The sequence below is a fragment of the Etheostoma cragini genome, chromosome 21 (assembly GCF_013103735.1).
Source record: "Etheostoma cragini isolate CJK2018 chromosome 21, CSU_Ecrag_1.0, whole genome shotgun sequence".
In the NCBI taxonomy this organism is placed as follows: Eukaryota; Metazoa; Chordata; class Actinopteri; order Perciformes; family Percidae; genus Etheostoma; species Etheostoma cragini.
Window position 1 is genome coordinate 13,142,374 of NC_048427.1, and position 17,466 is coordinate 13,159,839.

Here is a 17,466-nt window from a genome sequence, read left to right on the forward strand (position 1 = left end):
GACATGTATCTGTAATTGTTGCGCTCTTGTGAAATACTTTTCAACTTTCCATATATCGTCGAGCCATAGTTGATGCTTGCTTATTGTTATCCACCCATGTCTCACAGGTATTTACTTCTACAACTCCCATCCAATCTATAAAGTGGATGTTCTTGGGACAGTGGTATACGGTGGTATAACTTGGTTAAACTGCTTACCAATCATGTCCATGTGATTAGGTGTCACAAGTAAACATTGCTTCAGTTGTATGGACTCACAAGCCAAAACAAAGATGGCAACCAGTGGTTACAGTCATGGAGGACTCCAAAGGATTGAGTTTTTTGTCCATGATGAAAAAAATCCCCCTTGCAAGTAAAAACCCTGTATTTTCAATTTAATCAAGTAAAAGTATAATCACATTAGCAGCAGAATGTACTCACAGTATCAAAAGCATATACAGCATTGTACTGTCCAAGTGTTGTATTATTTAAAAAATGGTATTACAATTTAATATGTCTTACTCATTGCTGTGTTAGTAGCATTCGGAGATCTGTGAAGAGGTAGAATCTATAGGTGGAGCAGAGGAAGTGTTTCTTCTTCTTCATCCCATCTTCATATTCTCCCCCCCCCCCAGTCTGACACACTCCAACCGGTCAGAACCTGCAGCTGTGGCCATGTCACCTTGATGCAAGCAGGTGTTGCTGTTTCTGGGTCTAGTAAGAGTCTCTCCACATGATGGCCATAGCATGATCAAGAACAGGAAGTGGCTGCGCTATGGTACGGGCTTAAGTACTGTTTTTGTCATGGCAGGAGCAGCTGCTTTCAGTTTTTGATGTGATGTTAGCAGGAATTGAGGCTGAATCATTAATACTGGCATGGTGAGCGCAGCGACCCTGGTAGGACTGCCTGCTATCCTTTCCTTCTTATACTGGAGATTAAGAGAATACATGTTCATGTTCATGAGGAAAATGTGTCTGTACTTAGTGATCTAAAAACAAGACAAACAACAGGTTTGACTTTACGCATAACATTGTACATTTTCTTTATGGTGTACTAAACAGTGGTTCCTTTTCAATATTGAATTCAGAGCAGCGTGTGCTATTGTTGTGGCTGATTTAAACTTATTCATTGTACTCACAGCTGTGTCTTAAGAGCTTTATCTTGCAGCATTAAACAAACCTGTCGAAGCACCAATACTCACATGAGACCTTCGAAGAGAAGTTTTAAAACAGAAAGGTCTCTGTGTCCAAAGGGTTTTAGTAAGCTGTCGTTTATTTCAGTTGATGTACACTTGAGCAACCTCTTAGGTTGATTACAAGCTTCATTTAAATGTATTTATGCTATTTGGTCATTGACGTTGCATCATTAAACCATCTCATTTGGAATTTAATTTCAGATATTTTTTACTCCAGCTGACCTCTGAGTCACCTTGAATTGAATGATATAGTTCATAGAGTTAGTTTGAGATAAAGCACACAACACACAAAATAGCAATGTGGGTGATTTTTTTTTTTAGAGCTGTAGAGCATGTACAATAGCAAAATGATGGAGAACAATGAGTCAAATCCAATAACATTCGCAGTGATACAAAAGCACATTTGCCACAGAAATTACAATTATGGACATTATTTTTCACGCATCAGCTGCAAAGACAGGACACGGGACACTGGACGAGGCCAAGGGCAGCTGCGTAGGCTCGGCCAAATCAGTGTTAAACAATAAGGAGGGGGTTTTCTCTGAGTTCTTGGTAAACACGGAGAAGCAACCGGGTGTTCTGCTCTGTCGGCACGCCCACGCCGAACGCCCCCGAGATCCGACTTTGCTGGATCTGCTGCAACAGGTGCTGACATTAGAGGTGAAGGACAAAGAAGAAAGGTTTAATTAAATAAAAGGAAAGAAATAACAATTTTCTTTAGACATAAATACAATCATAGACAATCAGTGCAGCCCTAATGGACAAAATTACCTCGGCTCGCTGCAGTACCCGTCTTAAACCTAAACTCTGGACCCCCTTTGTGGAAGCAGCCTTCTCAGGAGCCCTCTGCAACAGAGTCTGTGTAAAGGAACAGAGCAGACGTTGTAGGTCTCGTTATCATATCATCCAAACTGTCAAAAGTCACAACTAACATGTTTGATTGTATCACTTAGTCTTTCCATAATTGTGTAGTTGTGAAAACCTGATATGACAGATGTTAGTAAGTAACCAATCTGATCTGTGTCAAGTGTAATAAACATCTGCAAATGTCAGACAAAACTCCCCTTACTGTAAGTTTCTCTGAAAAAAAAGCTGGAAAGATTAGCAGTGTGTGTGTGTGTGTGTGTGTGTGTGTGTGTGTGTGTTTTGTACCTGTACTCGGCGCAGCACAGCATGATGCAGTCCACACACTGTTGCTATAGATGAGCTCTCAACCTGGACCTCCACCGCGGCCCAGGACTCCTCCTTCCCTGCGCTCTCCTCTCCTACGTTTACCTGGAGAACAAAACGGCAACAATTATTTGTTTTACTGAAATGATACGAGCTAAAATAAACTTTTATGGGTATAGGTCTGAATCATTCTTTACCTCTTTTGCAGTCAGTTTGACTGTGTGTCCGTTTGGCCCTCGAGCGTGGACCACTGAGCTGCTGAGTGCAATCTTGTCTCCTTGGTGTCCCGTCGTCACTCCTCCAGGACCTTCAGACAACATCCATTCCAGCAGAGAGCGGCCCACGTTTTGAGGCACGTGAGTGTCCAAATCGGAGCTTTTCAACAATAGCGTATCCCTCAGTAACTCTGACGACACCCGGATACTAGCTGAATACTCTTGTTCAGGCTTTGAGGAACTTTCTCCTCCTCCCCCCCCTCTTCCACTGCACCTGATCCGGCGGGATTTAAAAAAAGCTTGGATGGGATCTGTGTTGTTGTTGGATTGAGATGTGTCCTTTTTATGGGTGGCTATGGGACTGTTCACCTGCAGGACGTGCAACCAATCCACTGTCAGCGTGTTTAAGGGCAAACTGATGCAACTAGTCTGCAGACCGAGAAGGCTTTCGGCCTCCTCTCCCAGGAGACTTGTGAGTGAGAAGACGAGGGAGCAGCTCACGGTCATGGGGAAGGATGCTTTGCCTGCGGCTGCTAGAGGCAGCGACACTTCTAAAGTCTCCCCTGGATGGAGATTGTGGAACGGGAATGAAAAAATTGTAGAGGAGCTTTCCCCTCCATCACTGAGAGGATAAGACAGAGGACATACAGCGATGCTCAGTGTCCAGCCGCGTTCCAAAATATAAGGACTTGGATTATCCAAGACACACGTCAGGTTCAGGGAGTCTTTTTGAAGCAATCTGCTCCAACTGGTCACGCCATGACATCGGATTGGCTTCTCCCGGATGGGAAGATGCTCTTCGCTACTTGCCCTGGCTATCAGCAGGAAGCTGATGTTAAGCACCTGATTCAGGTGCCTCAGAATTTGGTTTTTAGATTTGATGGCAGTTTTCTGCACCGATGCTCTAAAGGAAAGTAAGGAATGTCAAATGTATATCAACAGAAAGCTAACTATTAACTACAATAAATGTCTACTATGTTGGGTATACCTTTCACAGACGTCCCCAATAGCAGACAGGAGGTCCCCGACGCTGCGTCCCACCAGAGCAGAAGGCTCCTTGGACAACCTTGCATCCTCTCCCCCCGAAGGTAAGGTAATCCTGTGGAGCTGCCCTCTGACAGACAGCCCCAGCAGCTGGACTTCACCTGGTAAAGGTAAAAGTAATTAAGAAAAAACAAATAGTTTAGTCTTAAGGGTTGCAAGTTAAATGGAAAGGAGGGTCACTGTCTGCTGCAGACTTGATGCAAACCTCGATGCAAAATTGAACAACGTGAAGAGATATTTTCTAGCTTGTACATTAGTCAACTAACATGCAGAGACTTGGGATAGCAAATCAAACCCCTTCAATAATTACATCACCATTATTTTCTTATTCATTTTCTGTCGAAGTAAATAACATAAATGCATTGCACAGTTAGACACACTTGCCTCCTAACTAAACCATACCATACCTGTTGCCTAAATGCTGCTTACCTGCAGTGTTGCATGTAGGCTCAGCCAAGGCGGCGACTCTACACACATTTAAACTGGTGGGGCTTTGGAGCGCTGCGTGTGTCTTCCTGGATGTCTCCTCACCCTTTTCTTGGCCTTCTCTCCGAGATATTCCCTCAGATAGTTCCAGTACCAGCAGGTCTGACCCAGTGCTGTAGTAAAGACAGTTTGTATCCACACAGCCACATGTGACAGGCCCAGGTACACACCCCTCAATAAAACCAGTTCTGTTGCCCCCTCCCTCTGACCCTCCCTTGTCCGTTTTGATCAGCACCACTTTCCCTAGTTCACCCACTGCCACCAAACACTGTCCATGCCCCGGAGACATTTCCATGACAACAGACGCTCCAACATATACGACTGGCTGCTCAAGGCTGTGCAGGACTCTGAGCCGCGATCCCGGGAGACGCAGAGGGAGAAAACACAGGCGACCGTCCGGCAGGCCACAAAGGATGACTGGTGACCTGGCGAGGGCGGCATCAATCCCGAACAGAAGTTTGAAGAGGACTGGCTCGAGGCGGACATGACCGTCAGCTGAAGTCACCTCTGATGAAGATGGTGGTGTCGCATCATTAGAATGAACACAAATCAGCACGGGCCTCTTCTTCATTGCCACCTTTCCCTCAGTGTCATTGTGTACAGCTGCTGACACCAGTGGTAGACTGAATGAACCGAGCATTTCATAGTTTGAGGATTCGTACAGGGTCAACATCCAGGACATGTCTGTCTGGGAAAGAGTCAGGAACACAGAGCCAACAAAGAGCACTGATGACACTCCTTCTTCTGCAACAACAAGAAACTCAGAGCGGATTTTCAGCTCAGCGAGACTGGAGGATGCATCAGCTGTGGAGCTGGGAGCTCTGCAGGTGAAAGATTACATAAGTAAGACGAGGCATGGACAGGGCTCAATTTAGCAAGGCTTTTAGAACACAAGTGTATTATTGTTCATGATTAGTAGTATCTGTGAACAAGAGGACTAACTTAACTATTGTTCTGCAGTACAATTGGACCAGCTATATGAATGTTCATACCTGGATAGTAATTGTAAACTGACACAATAAACTCCGCTCCTACAGGCTACATAGAGGAGCTGCTTGTCATGACTTCCAACCAGGTCCCTCACAGGATCAGGAAACTGGAGGACAGCCTGCGACAACACAACATAACTCAGTCAAACATACAGAACACGTCCACGCATGGTTATAGTAGTTATCTAGCTTTGCAGTGTAATTGGGATGACTGGTCATCCGCATTTAGTTATGAGTTAACGTAACTAACCGTGAGTTTTCTCTCTTGAGTACTGAAGACATAGACCTCGTCGCTGCCAGTGCTGAGGAACACGTCTGTCCCCAAACCAAACCTGACCCTCGGTGTGCATGATGTTCCTGACAGGCCAACTGCCCAGGTCTCAACAGCACACCGTCCTTCCATGGTCAAAACACCGAAGAAGAAAGAGAAACTGACTAGTCTGCAGCATATGTAACGCTACACGCACTGTTAACACTGTAAACTAACGGAGGGGTAATAAAAGTGAGAATGTGTGGCAAAATTGAACGTGTCTTTCACCGGTTGTTGACAGAGGATGGGATGTCGTCACAAAGTTCCGCGCGTTGTGTCCTGGACCAATAACCACCAAGAACTACATTACCCATGAAAAAGATAAACGGAAGTCTGACGCCAAACGGTGGAAGACGACGATAGAAATGTGTTCCACCTTTCATAAACCTTTTTAAACATTACTGTAGTTGTTTTGTTGTTGTTTCTTCAAAGTTTTAGCACCAGTAAAGGTTTACGGTGAAATGTCACACCCAGCCGAACGCCCTACAAAACCGAGAACACTAGGTGGCGTACCTGTACGTTTTTCAAGGCTTTGATGCCATTGTTGATCCACGAAGAAGAAAATACGGGACGCTCGTGATCTTCATCCACCAATCAAAACAGTCGAAATGAACATCGCCAAAATTTGAAAACACCCTTTAGCTCGGTGGCTTTAAGGTGGTGGTGACACACTGGTTCAAGCTAACGCCATTTACGTTTGGTTTTAACGCTAAATACAATGGAACTATTCAAAGAAGAAGATATTAAAATGTATTTTTATGAGAATAGACTGAAAACGTTCGAGGGGTGGCCCTTCGACGAAGGCTGTTCTTGCACCCCGGAAAACGTGAGTAAACAAACGGCTGATTTTTGCTAAGGCTAACGTTAGCTATTGTTAGCTAACACATTAACAATTAGATTTAACGTTAACGAGCTAGTCCAGTAAACTGGTATTGGTAACACAAGCCTGCCAGATGTAAGATTAAAAGTTGTTTTGCTCATTTAACAAATGAAGGTCGCTCTAAATTGAAGTCAACTAACACAGCAAGTGCTGTAGGTATTCATTTTTAACATTTTTATTAGCTAAGATTTTAAGAGAATAGCGTTACCTGGAGCATAGACGCAAGGTTTGATCAAAAGCGCTAGCTTTAGTTCATATAGGCCAGAAGGGCTGCACCTAATGTTTATTTTCCTTGTGGACTACTTTCTAGGTTATGTTCTCAAGTAACACATTAACTATTTAGTTCATGAATGTTAAGAAAATAATGAAAAATTGTCAAACACAATTTCCCAGGGCCTAATGGAACATCTTAAGTTTGTTTTGTCATTTCCTAAGCTCAACGATACTCAATTTACAATGATATAGAACTAAAACAGCCACAAATCATCACATTTAAATAGCTAATATACTGGTAAAATATGCAAGAGACTGGTAGATTTGCTTTACTCACCAGCCAAAAAATCAACCAATGGTACCGTTAGTGGCTGGTAAAATATGAACATTCACTAGCCATTTGGCTGGTGGAAAATAAAGTTTATTTTAATTTCACACTCAGTCTTATCTTCCCCATTAATCATTTGTTCTCTAAAATTTCATAAAATAGAAACATGCCCAGCACAGCTACCTAGAGCCCACAGTGACATCTTTAAAGGTCATTTTGTCTGACAGGCAGCCAAAATTCAATTTTTTTTGCTTAGAAAATGATAGAATTGTTTTCTCTTTTATTCTGTGGATCTACTGGATCAGTTTATCGGCTTTTTTTTATACTTGTGAATGTTTTTGCATGGAATATTGAACAAAAAAAGTGGTTGTCAATCAATTTTTGCAATTTATCATTTTAGAATTAAATACAGCTACATTTTAATTTATTTTTTGAATGTGGTCTGTCTGTCCATTTGTTTCTCCAGATGGCCAAAGCTGGCTTCATTCACACTCCCTCAGACAACTGCCCAGACATCGCCATGTGTTTCTTCTGCCTCAAAGAGCTGGAGGGCTGGGAGCCACAGGACGACCCGGAGTAAGATAACCACATTAGTAGGCTCATGGTACAGAAACGCAAATAAAAGGGACAGGACATTTATGCATCTTTATTTCCCGATCAATTTATGTTGATCTTATTTTTGGAATAATTACCTCTAGAGACAAGATAAAAGAGACTGATTTCACAAAGAACGGTCCTAGAGATACCTTAAACTTTTTTTCTTAGTACAGGACCCCTTGATTTCCCATAATGCAACACAATAGCATCTTTTTTAGACTCTCTCTGCCTGCTAAACAGCCCCATCTTTTAATTGCGGTCTTAACAAACTTTGCATTAAAAATGTGTAGTCTATAGATTGGATATAAAAAGTCTACATGCCCCTGTTAAAATGGCACGTTTTTGTGATGTAAAAAAAAAAATTAGACAAAGATAAATCACGTCAACTTTTTCCATCTTTAATGTGACCTATAACATGAAGAATTGAACTGAAATCTCGGAGGGGAAAAAATAAAAACGTACATAACCTGGCTGCACAAGTGTGCACAACCTTTAACTAATACTTTGTTGAAGCACCTTTTGATTTTATTACTGCACTGTCTTTTTGGGCAGCAGTCTATTAGCATGGCACATCTTGACGTGGCAATATTTGCCCACTCTTCTTCACGAAAGTGCTCCAAATCTGTCATATTGCGAGGACATCTGTGCACCGCCCTCTTCAGATCACCCCACAGATTTTCAATTGGATTCAGGTTTGGGCTCTGGCTGTTCCAAAACGTTAATCTTCTTTTGGTGAAGCCATTCTTTTGTGGATTTGGATTTGTGCTTTGGGTCGCTGTCATGCTGAAAGGTTAACTTTCTCTTCAGCTTTCTAACGGAAGCCAGAAGGTTTTGTGCCAAAATTGCCTGGTACTTAGAACTGTTCATAATTCCCTCAATCTTGACTAAGGCCCCGGTTCCAGCTGAAGAAAAACGGCCCCAAAGCATGATGCTGCCACCACCATGCTTCACTGTGGGGATGGTGTTCTTTGGGTGGTGTGCATTGTTGTTTTTGAGCCAACCATCTCTTTTGGAATTAAGGCCAAAAAGTTTAACCTTGGTTTCATTAGACCATAACCGATTTTCCCTCGTGATTTTGGGAGACTCAGCCGGGCTTGGATGTTTTTCTTTTTAAGAAAAGGCTTCCGTCCTGCCACCCTACCCAAAGCCCATTCATATGAAGAATATGGGAGATTGTCACATGTAGCACACAGCCAGTACTTGCCCAAAATTCCTGCAGCTCCTTTGATGTTGCTGTAGGCCTCTTGGAAGCCTCCCTCCATCAATTTTGGAGGGACGTCAAATTTTCGGTAATGTCTCCATTGTGCCATATTTTCTCAACTTGATGATGACTGTCTTCACTGTGTTCCATGGTACATGTCATGTTTTGGAAATTCTTTTGTACCCTTCTCCTGACTGATACCTCTCAACAATGAGATCCCTTTGATGGTTTGAAAGCTCTCTGCGGTCCATGGCTCCTGCTCTGAGATGCAACTAAGAAAAATGTCAGGAAAATCCTTCTGGAACAGCTAAACTTTATTTGTGATTAATCGGTCACTTTAAATGATGGCAGGTGTGTATTGACTTCTATTTAACATGAGTTTGAATGTGATTGGTTAATTCTGGACACAGCCACATCCCCAGTTAAAAGAGGGTGTGCACACTTATGCAACCAGGTTATTGTAAGGTTTTTATATTTCAACCTCGAAGATTTCAGTTTGTTTTTCAATTTAATTGTTCACATTATAGGTTAATTAAAGTTGGAACAAGTTCTGACATGATTTATCTTTGTCTAGGTTTTTTACATTACAAAAACCTGTCATTTTACCAGGGATGTGTAGACTTTTTGGATCCATTGTATGTCACTTTAAAATATTTCCGGGACTTTGTAATTTTCTATCTGATGGTCATAAATGACCTGTAACAGCAAACGAGACTTGCATTGAAAAGAGCGCTTTTTTAAATATAGTTTATATTTATGCCTTTGCCCAGTTCCAATTTTGCTTGCCAAGTCACGAAATGATTTACTGCAGGTAGAGCAGCTCTATGCAGCCAGGTAAAGGTAGCAGGAGTTTTCTTTATATTGCCATACTTTTGACCACATTTTCCACTTATGTTATAATTCTCAAGACTTTCCATCTTGGTGGTTTACATCATTATTCAGTGTTTGTGACTGATGCAGCAGCACTTCAGGCATAAAATATGTGAACTCTTTGTAACAATGCGTTTTTGCTAATTATATCATTGAAATGGAACTTCATAAGATGGTGTATTATTTAGTGTTATTCTATTGTTTTCTCCACAGTAGAGCAGAAAGCAGCGCAGAATCCTTACATAAATGATGTATTCTGGATAAAAAAAGAGCGCTTCAGATAATGACATGCTATGGGACTAAGCACAGCCGTATGAAGCTTTACTGAAACATGCTGTACAGGTGTTTCCCACATCTATATATGCATTACATGATGTCCATGGATGATGTAGAAAAAGTGCAGTGCCTGGTACAATGTCCATTCCTTCAATATTCATGTCTGAAATATTTGCTCCCCCTCATCATTGTCTTGTTTTGTTGCCAGAAAGGAGCACAAATCTCATTCACCATCCTGCCAATTCATCGCCCTGAAGAAGAAAGTAGAAGAGCTGACTGTGGAGGAATTCTTAAAACTACAGAAGGAGAGGCAGAAGTTCATCATTGTACGTACTTCCGAGAACTTGTGTAACTGCAAACATACTTTTCCAATCTTTTATTTTTTCATTATTTATTCTTACATGTCTTAAAAGTAATTTATTTTTCCATCCATAATCCCTGGCCAGGTGTGAAGTTGTCTACAAGAAACAAGTTTAAATCAATAATCCTGATGTACAGCGTGACTAAGATGTCCAAATCGTTAACTCATTTCCTGTGAGAACGTCATGTCTGATCCAGATTTCATTTCCTCCACTCGCAGAACAAATCCTGTAACGAGAGCATCAGCAAGTTTGAAGAGGCAGCAAAACTGAGAAGAGCCGATATAATCAAGACAGCCATGGGCGAAGAGTGACACTATGTGCAGATGAATGAAGTGGGCGCTGTGTGAAAGATGTATTGTTGCTGGCTGACTGACTGGTTTCTCTCTCTGGACTTATTTCCTTGTTTCCTTCATGTCTTCTTTGTAACACTGTATATCTGTCATCTTTACTGTTTCACTTTATATATGTTTTTTATTCATTAAAGTACTAAGTCTGGTTACACTTATTTATTATTATTAAATTATTATGTGAGGGGGGGGGGTATTTGATGGGAAATGTACTACAGTAATGTGTAGCATCTAGGTGAGCCTGATGAAAATAGCAAAGGAAAAGCTATCCACACCTAAAGGGTTTGATTTAATGTCATCTTTAATGTGGAATATACCATCACTTTGGCGATAAATGATGGACTGATCTGTCCATTGATGCTCCAAAGATGTTGGCGTATTCTGTTTATTTTCCTAAAGCGCAGCTGACTGGTTACTCTCCCCCATTTCCCTCCCATTATTCTCGTCCTGCATGCCTTGCATAAACGTGTGCGCGTCCCGAATAAATCCCAGTCCCTCCCAGACAGAGGCTGCTGCTGCTGCTGCTGGTGTTCGGTAAGGCTGTCCTCGTCCTCGCACAGCTCGGACTTAACTCCTTCAGACAGGGATTGGTTAACCCCCCATCCTATAGATTTTAAATACAGCCTGGACAGGCAAACTTAAATCACCTAAACACCTTAATAGTGTCGGGATGTGCGCGTCAACGTGAAAGACTTGCTCAATACCTCAAAAGCCGCGTTACGCACGAGTCAAAGCCATCACCGTTATGCGTGACTTAAACCCTCATCTGTGCAGGATGAAGGTAACCTTTGGCTCTCTGGTGATCACAGCCGGCTTCTGCGGCATTCTGAGCTTCGCTTTTTTGGCGACTTCCCTCGCAACCGAATATTGGTACATCATAGAGATGAATCCTGTGAATACAAGCGACTTTGAGAACATGAGCTCCCACTCGGGACTGTGGAGCATCAACGAAGGTGAGCGACTTTCTCCATAACTTTCTCTCATAATGATTGAGATTACGGGGCTGTGTTAGATAACCTAATTAGTATTTGAATATTTTGAACGTCCTGGGCACTGCCAAAGTGTTCTTGAGCAAGGCACTGAACCCCCACTTGGGGCATCTTTCCATGTGCAGACCCCCACTCTGATCTCCATTAGTGCATGTATAGGTACTGAGCTTGTCTGTGTAATAACAGAGTGTAAATTGCAATCGCCCCTTGTGGGATTAATAAAGTTATTATATCATATTTATTTTTGATTTTGACATCCAGGTGGGAAGATGACCACAGACTCTATAGACTCCTTCACAACTGACTCCTCCAGGTACTCTGAGGCTGAGCTGCTCATGCTGAGTGAGTAGACCCTCCATCTTTGTAAAAACCCTGTGCTCAGCATAACATACTCTGTAATGTATCATTGTCAAGACAGCAATACCTCCACAGATGCTCCATTGTGTGTGTGTGTGTGTGTGTGTGTGTGTGTAGGCTTGCACAGCGCAATAGTGGTGGTGCTTCCCTTCAGCCTGGTCCTGTTGTTGTTTGGTGGCATCTGTGGATTGGTCAGCTCCCTGGCACGGAGCCCCTTCCTCCTCACCGGCACAGCCTCCTACTTCTTCGTCTGCAGTAAGTTAAGGTTCAGTTCCTTTACTCAGGTCTCCTCTCAGAGCCTCTTATCTTCAGCTGCAGTGGGACACTAAGCAGCTATCCAAGACGGATCCAATCAAACAAAAAACACATTATCCAGCAGCACTCATGCACCACGATGAATCGGTGCTACAATAATTACTACTCATGTATTACTACTAGCAATACTTCAAAGAGCTTCAAAAGAGAGAGTAGGGAGCTTCCAGCTATGCAGTATGGACACTTCTCTCTCGCAACTACCGGGCCCGTGGGTTCTATCATGCACGAGACGATGCTGCATTTATCACATTTAAGATTTAATTGTGGTTGAAAAATTGAAGGTACTCGTTCTTGCCACTAAGTTTTATGTAAGATGGTTAATAGTAAGTGCAAGAAACAGAGGTGCACATCAACGCAATTCGGCTTTGGATCATTTAGCACAGTGTTAAAAAAGCCGGAGCCATTAGGAGGTGGTATAAAGGAGTCAATAGTCGGGATTGGCATTGTTGAAGATCATTTCACTCAAATGGCTGTGTGCGGAGAGGAACAGGATAGTTCTCACATGTTTTCCCACATTGTAAACAGCATTTTCCTTGCATACTTTTAGTGTTGTAGTGGTACCTGTGGATAGAAATGCACTCGTATTGCTTTAAAGGTCCTATGACATGGTGCTCTTTAGATGCTTTATATAGACCTCAGTGGTCCCCTAATACCGTATCTGAAGTCTCTTTCCCAAAATTCAGCCGTGGTGCAGAATTACAGCCACTAGAGCCAGTCCCACAGTGAGCTTTCTTTAGTATGTACCATTTCTGAGTCTGTAGCCTTTGAGAGGGCGGGGGGGGGGGGGGGGCAGGTGGAGGCTCAGGGTGTGGCCTTGATCAACTGCAGCTTTGCTTGTTTGAAAGCCATGATATCTCTCTCTCTTGGGTGGGCCAAATTTTCTAGGAGCGGAAAGCAGAGAAAGGGGAGGTGACCTTGTCCCTTATGACCTCATAAAGGGCATGATTCCAGCTCGGCCCGTCTGAGCTTTCATTTTCTCAAAGGCAGAGCAGGAAACCCAGGGCTCGGTTTACACCTATAGCCATTTCTAGCCACCGAGGGACCATAGGCAGGCTGAGGGAACTCATATTAATTTTAAAAAAAGTGAAATGTCATGCCATGGGACCTTTTTAAAAAAATAAATAAATAAATAAATAATAAAAAAAAAAGATTGAAAGTCAGTTAAAACAAAAAATATTTTTTTATTTTAATTTGATGTTCTGATTGAAACACAGAAGCAGAATGATCAAAAAGCAAAGAACAGATACTTTTATGGGTCACAATCAATGTGGCGGTCATTGACATTTGCATAGCATTTAATGATGATAGCACAGAAGAAAGTGGGAGACACTATTATTTCATAGTTTTGATGCCTTCAGTGATAATCTACAATGTAAATAGTCATTTAAATAAAAACTCTAATTGAATGAGAAGGTGGTTCCAAACTTTAAGCCTACAACATTTCTCGAATAAATGACAAAACTGCTATGTAGCACCATAACCTGGTCATGAGACCTAAAACAAGGTGGTAGCCAGGCTAAAACTGATTTAGTTAACAGAGCTGGATCAGTCTTTCATAATAAACTTAATATTTAGTTACACACCAGCGTCTTGTTTCTTTTGGTGTGTATTTTTGAGTCTGTGCAACAAAGGTAACAGAATACTATAGATAGTGAATGAAAGCAGAGTCTCTTAAAAAGTAGAAGAGAACTATAGCTGGTAGTTACAGACAGATGGTATTTGTTTTAGGCAAAAAATAAATATGATTTATGATGTTTGTACCGCAACTAAAACTACACACAACTGCTTGTGTTAAGAGGTCGTATAGATTAATCAACAAGAATAAAAACAAAGCATTTCCTTTACCTACTGCTTACTGTAAGCACACCCCACTTGATAAATATTTCACTATCAAACTAATTATATAAATGGGTGTTATTGGGAGAGTTAGATTACCGTTAACTGTATTTATACTGTTGTGTTAGTCTGGGTGTTTACTGTAATTATGTTATCGGTGGTGCCTGAGCATCTGGTAGAGCTCTTTTGTCCGGATCCCTTGGGTGCTCTCTCGCTAACGCCTTATGACCTCCATAAAGAGGACCTTGTGATGGACAAAGACTTACTTAAAAAGACACTTTATGTTCTCCCTTTAATAGGCAGCACATGGTATTGTGTGGAATGGAATAAAACCGTCAATTAGATTGGAGTTGTCTTGTGAACTTGTAGACTGCCCGACCTTTAAAATGTCCCAGCCTCCGAGCCAGGCGTTTGTTTGTTTATGGTCTCAGTTTGTTGTTCCCCCCCCCCCAAATGTGGTTTCCCAAAATTGTTGTTCAGGCTTCTTCCACTCTTAAAATTCTGTTATTTAATAACATTCGGTGGCAATTATTCGCTACTTAAATAATTAAATATCTGCGCATTTTCATAGTGCATCCTCAGCCAGCGTGTGTTGTGTTAATAAACCCCTTATACAAGCAGGATATGCGTGTTAACACCAAAAGTGAGAGGGCAAGCCTGTGATCATGCCTTGAAAAGCTGCTGTGACCAATTAAAGGGAAACGAGGGGAAATAACAGACTAATGCCACTTTTCCGTTGAATGGCACGGCTCAACTCAACTCTGCGTGAATCGCTCGTTATTGGTATTCCAATAGCAAAAGTTGTTTTTTTGGTACCACCTCAGTCGACGTTTCATGCAAGCTGGGCCTATATTGGAAGGAGGAATATCACTGCCGAGTCACCACTTACTGGTCAGAGATAATCGTCACCAGTACAACTCGGAACATATAAAATAGCCAAGTTATATTGTCAACATTCACAACCATTTTTTATTCACTCAAAAGAAAAGTCAGAGGATCACCAGAGTCACTAGGACTCATCCTCTGGGGACCGTGACTGACACGGCAATCCATCCAAAAGTTGTTGTGTTTGCTCCAAACATGGTTTTAAAAGATATATCAATAATCAAAATTGTTGCTACCAATTACACCTTTCAGCTAAGTTTTTTTTAGGTTTTAAACATAGTTCTTTAAATTGTGATTTCCCCTCTGCGGATCAATAAAAGTATAAATTATTATTTCTATATGTTCAATATGTGAGGCGGTTTCTGGTCTGTCACTCACTTTGTGTTTCTCTGCATACAAATGAGACATCAGATGCAGCTTCCTCCCAGTTCTCCAAGCCCATGGCAACTTGGGGTGTAATTGTGATAAAATGATTATTAGTCCCGCCCTGGGTAGCTTCTGCGCTCAACTCGCATCCCATTAAAACCAGTATCAAGCTGACAAAATTAAAATGGTTTCCAATAGCAACACGATGAAACTTGATGAGACTGCGTGGGTTTGTGTGTGTCTCAGTCTAGTCTCTGATGACTACGATGTTGTCTAAGCAGGCAACACGTACGTCACTGTATTTCCTGTCTCTTCCAATATGTGATTTTGGGTAGCTAATGGCATGATGTTATTGCTGTTTTTATTGATGGTCTCTCAGCACGGAATTCTGAGACTCTGGCTGACAAATTTCCTCTTTATAATTGCTGAAGAACACACCGGCATGTGTACTGCCTAACAAGTCTTGGATGTTTGTGCCTAAAAACAAATATTTCTTTAAACAAATGTGAATGAGTGGCAGGGTTGGTTCAGTGGCAGAGAGGTTGTACTGAGAGGTTTATGCCTCGACGCAGGGGTCCCGGATATGAATGTGACCTCACTTCCCTGTCTCACCTAGCTGTCCTATCAAAAATGAAAAGCCTAAAAAAATAATCTTTAAAAAAACAACAAAAGTGAATGTATGTGTATGCTGTCTCCAGGTCTGCTGACGCTGTGCGGTGTGAGCCTCTACATCCTCTACTCGGGGAAGGCCCTGGCTGAGACGGAGAGGCAGGTGGGGCCGGAGGGTCTGGCCTACATTCACACCTCCTTCGGCTGGTCTCTGGGTCTGGCCTGGCTCTCCTACGGCCTGGAGCTCCTCACCGGCGTACTGCTCCTCGTGGCTGCGAGAATGGCCAAGCTGCAGCAAAGCAGTCCCACCACGGCCTGACACAAGCCTCTACCCTGGATCCAACACGTTCAGAAGGGCTGACAATCGAACTGTAGCAGGCACTCGCTACATTTCGCACCCAGGCGGTTGAAACGGGGCAGGTTTTAACCCTCCTGTTGTCCTCGGGTCACATTTGACCCCTTTAAAACAATGTATATCTGTAATATGGGTTTCTTTTAAACCACATCACAAAAAAAAAATGGATTGGAGTCCATACAACGCTCTTTGCAAATACAATTGGTCACTCTCATTCCTGACTAAACTCATCTGTACGTTCCTCTGATCTATTAGTCAAAATAATTTATAATTTCTCAACTCCAATATTAGGTATAACTCTATATAAATGAGGGGTATTGACCATGAATTCCAAAAAGTACTGTAAAACTACTGCTAGTAAGGTGGTGTTAGTGAAAAATACAAAGAAAGTCTGAAAAAGATGATTTTTGATGAAAGAACATTTTTGTCAGTTTTTGACCCAAGAGGACAATACGGGTTAAACCTGCTTTTAGCCTCTTAACGTTAAGGTTCGAGATGTCATTACAAGTGTCTAGCCATGTGAACTGATTCATTCCAAGTGAAGACATTGAATATGACTGCAGTATGCGTTTTGGAATACTGGATTGTGTGAGTTCAACAATCGACTTGTGTGGACTTCACCGGAACTAAACAGAGCTGAATAACCACAACTTTTATGCATTTCTTTCACATTTACTGCAGCCATACTCACTGTGGTCCGCATTAATCAGTTCACATGACCAGGCAATTTTAATATCATCTCGAACATGTTAAAACCTGCCCTGTTTCAGCTGCCTGCATAACTCGGTGTAGGCAACACCAGTTATTTTCATTTTTCTCACTATTGACCACTCTGTGACCACAAACAACATAGCTATGTGTTAAAATCCACCGAAATTCTCCATTAAGGCTCTCACAAAATACAAATGTTCAGCTACAGATGTTTTGGACTGTTAAAATAGTGTTTTAAAAGTGTAATATCCCTGAATCTGCATCAGATTGTCACTCTGGTGATTTACAGTAAGCCAAGTGAAGAGGTCTATTTGATTATTTGCGCCCTCTTGTGGTCAGAATTGAAAAAGCTCCTGACCATGTTATCGTCAACTTTAGATATTAAATCTGTCCCAAACTAAACTGAGGAGCTCACAATTTAAAATCACACACGTTTGTATTCTCATGTTATATTGCCTATATTTTTTAATCATGTTAATTAAGTTAATGTTATTGTTTATATGATGACATACAGTGGGTACGGAAAGTATTCAGACCCCTTTAAATTTTTCACTCTTTGTTTCATTGCAGCCTTTTTCCAA

General features: G+C 41.8%; 3 protein-coding genes across 3 annotated transcripts; 2 read left to right on the forward strand and 1 right to left on the reverse strand.

Annotated features, from left to right (window-relative positions):
- Nucleotides 1-873: 873 nt before the first annotated feature.
- faap100 (FA core complex associated protein 100) lies at nt 874-5,679 on the reverse strand. Its single transcript, XM_034860989.1, has 8 exons — nt 5,329-5,679; nt 5,082-5,197; nt 4,033-4,910; nt 3,548-3,704; nt 2,542-3,463; nt 2,327-2,449; nt 1,946-2,032; nt 874-1,822 (listed from the first exon to the last, which is right to left on the reverse strand). The coding sequence occupies exons 1-8, from the start codon at nt 5,479-5,481 to the stop codon at nt 1,691-1,693; spliced, it is 2,568 nt and encodes an 855-aa protein (XP_034716880.1). The 5' UTR covers nt 5,482-5,679; the 3' UTR covers nt 874-1,690.
- Nucleotides 5,680-5,934: 255 nt separating this feature from the next.
- birc5a (baculoviral IAP repeat containing 5a) lies at nt 5,935-10,614 on the forward strand. The gene is made up of 4 exons (XM_034860990.1): nt 5,935-6,214; nt 7,276-7,385; nt 9,962-10,079; nt 10,334-10,614. Exons 1-4 carry the CDS (start codon nt 6,107-6,109, stop codon nt 10,424-10,426), a joined length of 429 nt encoding a protein of 142 aa, XP_034716881.1. The 5' UTR covers nt 5,935-6,106; the 3' UTR covers nt 10,427-10,614.
- Nucleotides 10,615-11,130: 516 nt separating this feature from the next.
- On the forward strand, nt 11,131-16,274 carry tmem235b (transmembrane protein 235b). Its single transcript, XM_034861281.1, has 4 exons — nt 11,131-11,415; nt 11,713-11,793; nt 11,926-12,063; nt 15,909-16,274. Exons 1-4 carry the CDS (start codon nt 11,208-11,210, stop codon nt 16,136-16,138), a joined length of 657 nt encoding a protein of 218 aa, XP_034717172.1. The 5' UTR covers nt 11,131-11,207; the 3' UTR covers nt 16,139-16,274.
- Nucleotides 16,275-17,466: the final 1,192 nt, after the last annotated feature.

Coding starts and splice junctions, on each gene's coding strand:
- faap100 (XM_034860989.1), bottom strand. CDS start 5,481: ATGGAAGGACGGTGTGCTGTTGAGACCTGGGCAGTTGGCCTGTCAGGA. Junction 3,705..4,032: donor GCCTACATGCAACACTGCAG/GTAAGCAGCATT, acceptor TACCTTTACCAG/GTGAAGTCCAGCTGCTGGGG. Junction 2,033..2,326: donor CTGTGCTGCGCCGAGTACAG/GTACAAAACACA, acceptor TCCTTTACACAG/ACTCTGTTGCAGAGGGCTCC.
- tmem235b (XM_034861281.1), top strand. CDS start 11,208: ATGCGTGACTTAAACCCTCATCTGTGCAGGATGAAGGTAACCTTTGGC. Junction 11,794..11,925: donor GGCTGAGCTGCTCATGCTGA/GTGAGTAGACCC, acceptor GTGTGTGTGTAG/GCTTGCACAGCGCAATAGTG. Junction 12,064..15,908: donor CTCCTACTTCTTCGTCTGCA/GTAAGTTAAGGT, acceptor TGCTGTCTCCAG/GTCTGCTGACGCTGTGCGGT.
- birc5a (XM_034860990.1), top strand. CDS start 6,107: ATGGAACTATTCAAAGAAGAAGATATTAAAATGTATTTTTATGAGAAT. Junction 6,215..7,275: donor GTTCTTGCACCCCGGAAAAC/GTGAGTAAACAA, acceptor TTGTTTCTCCAG/ATGGCCAAAGCTGGCTTCAT. Junction 10,080..10,333: donor AGAGGCAGAAGTTCATCATT/GTACGTACTTCC, acceptor CTCCACTCGCAG/AACAAATCCTGTAACGAGAG.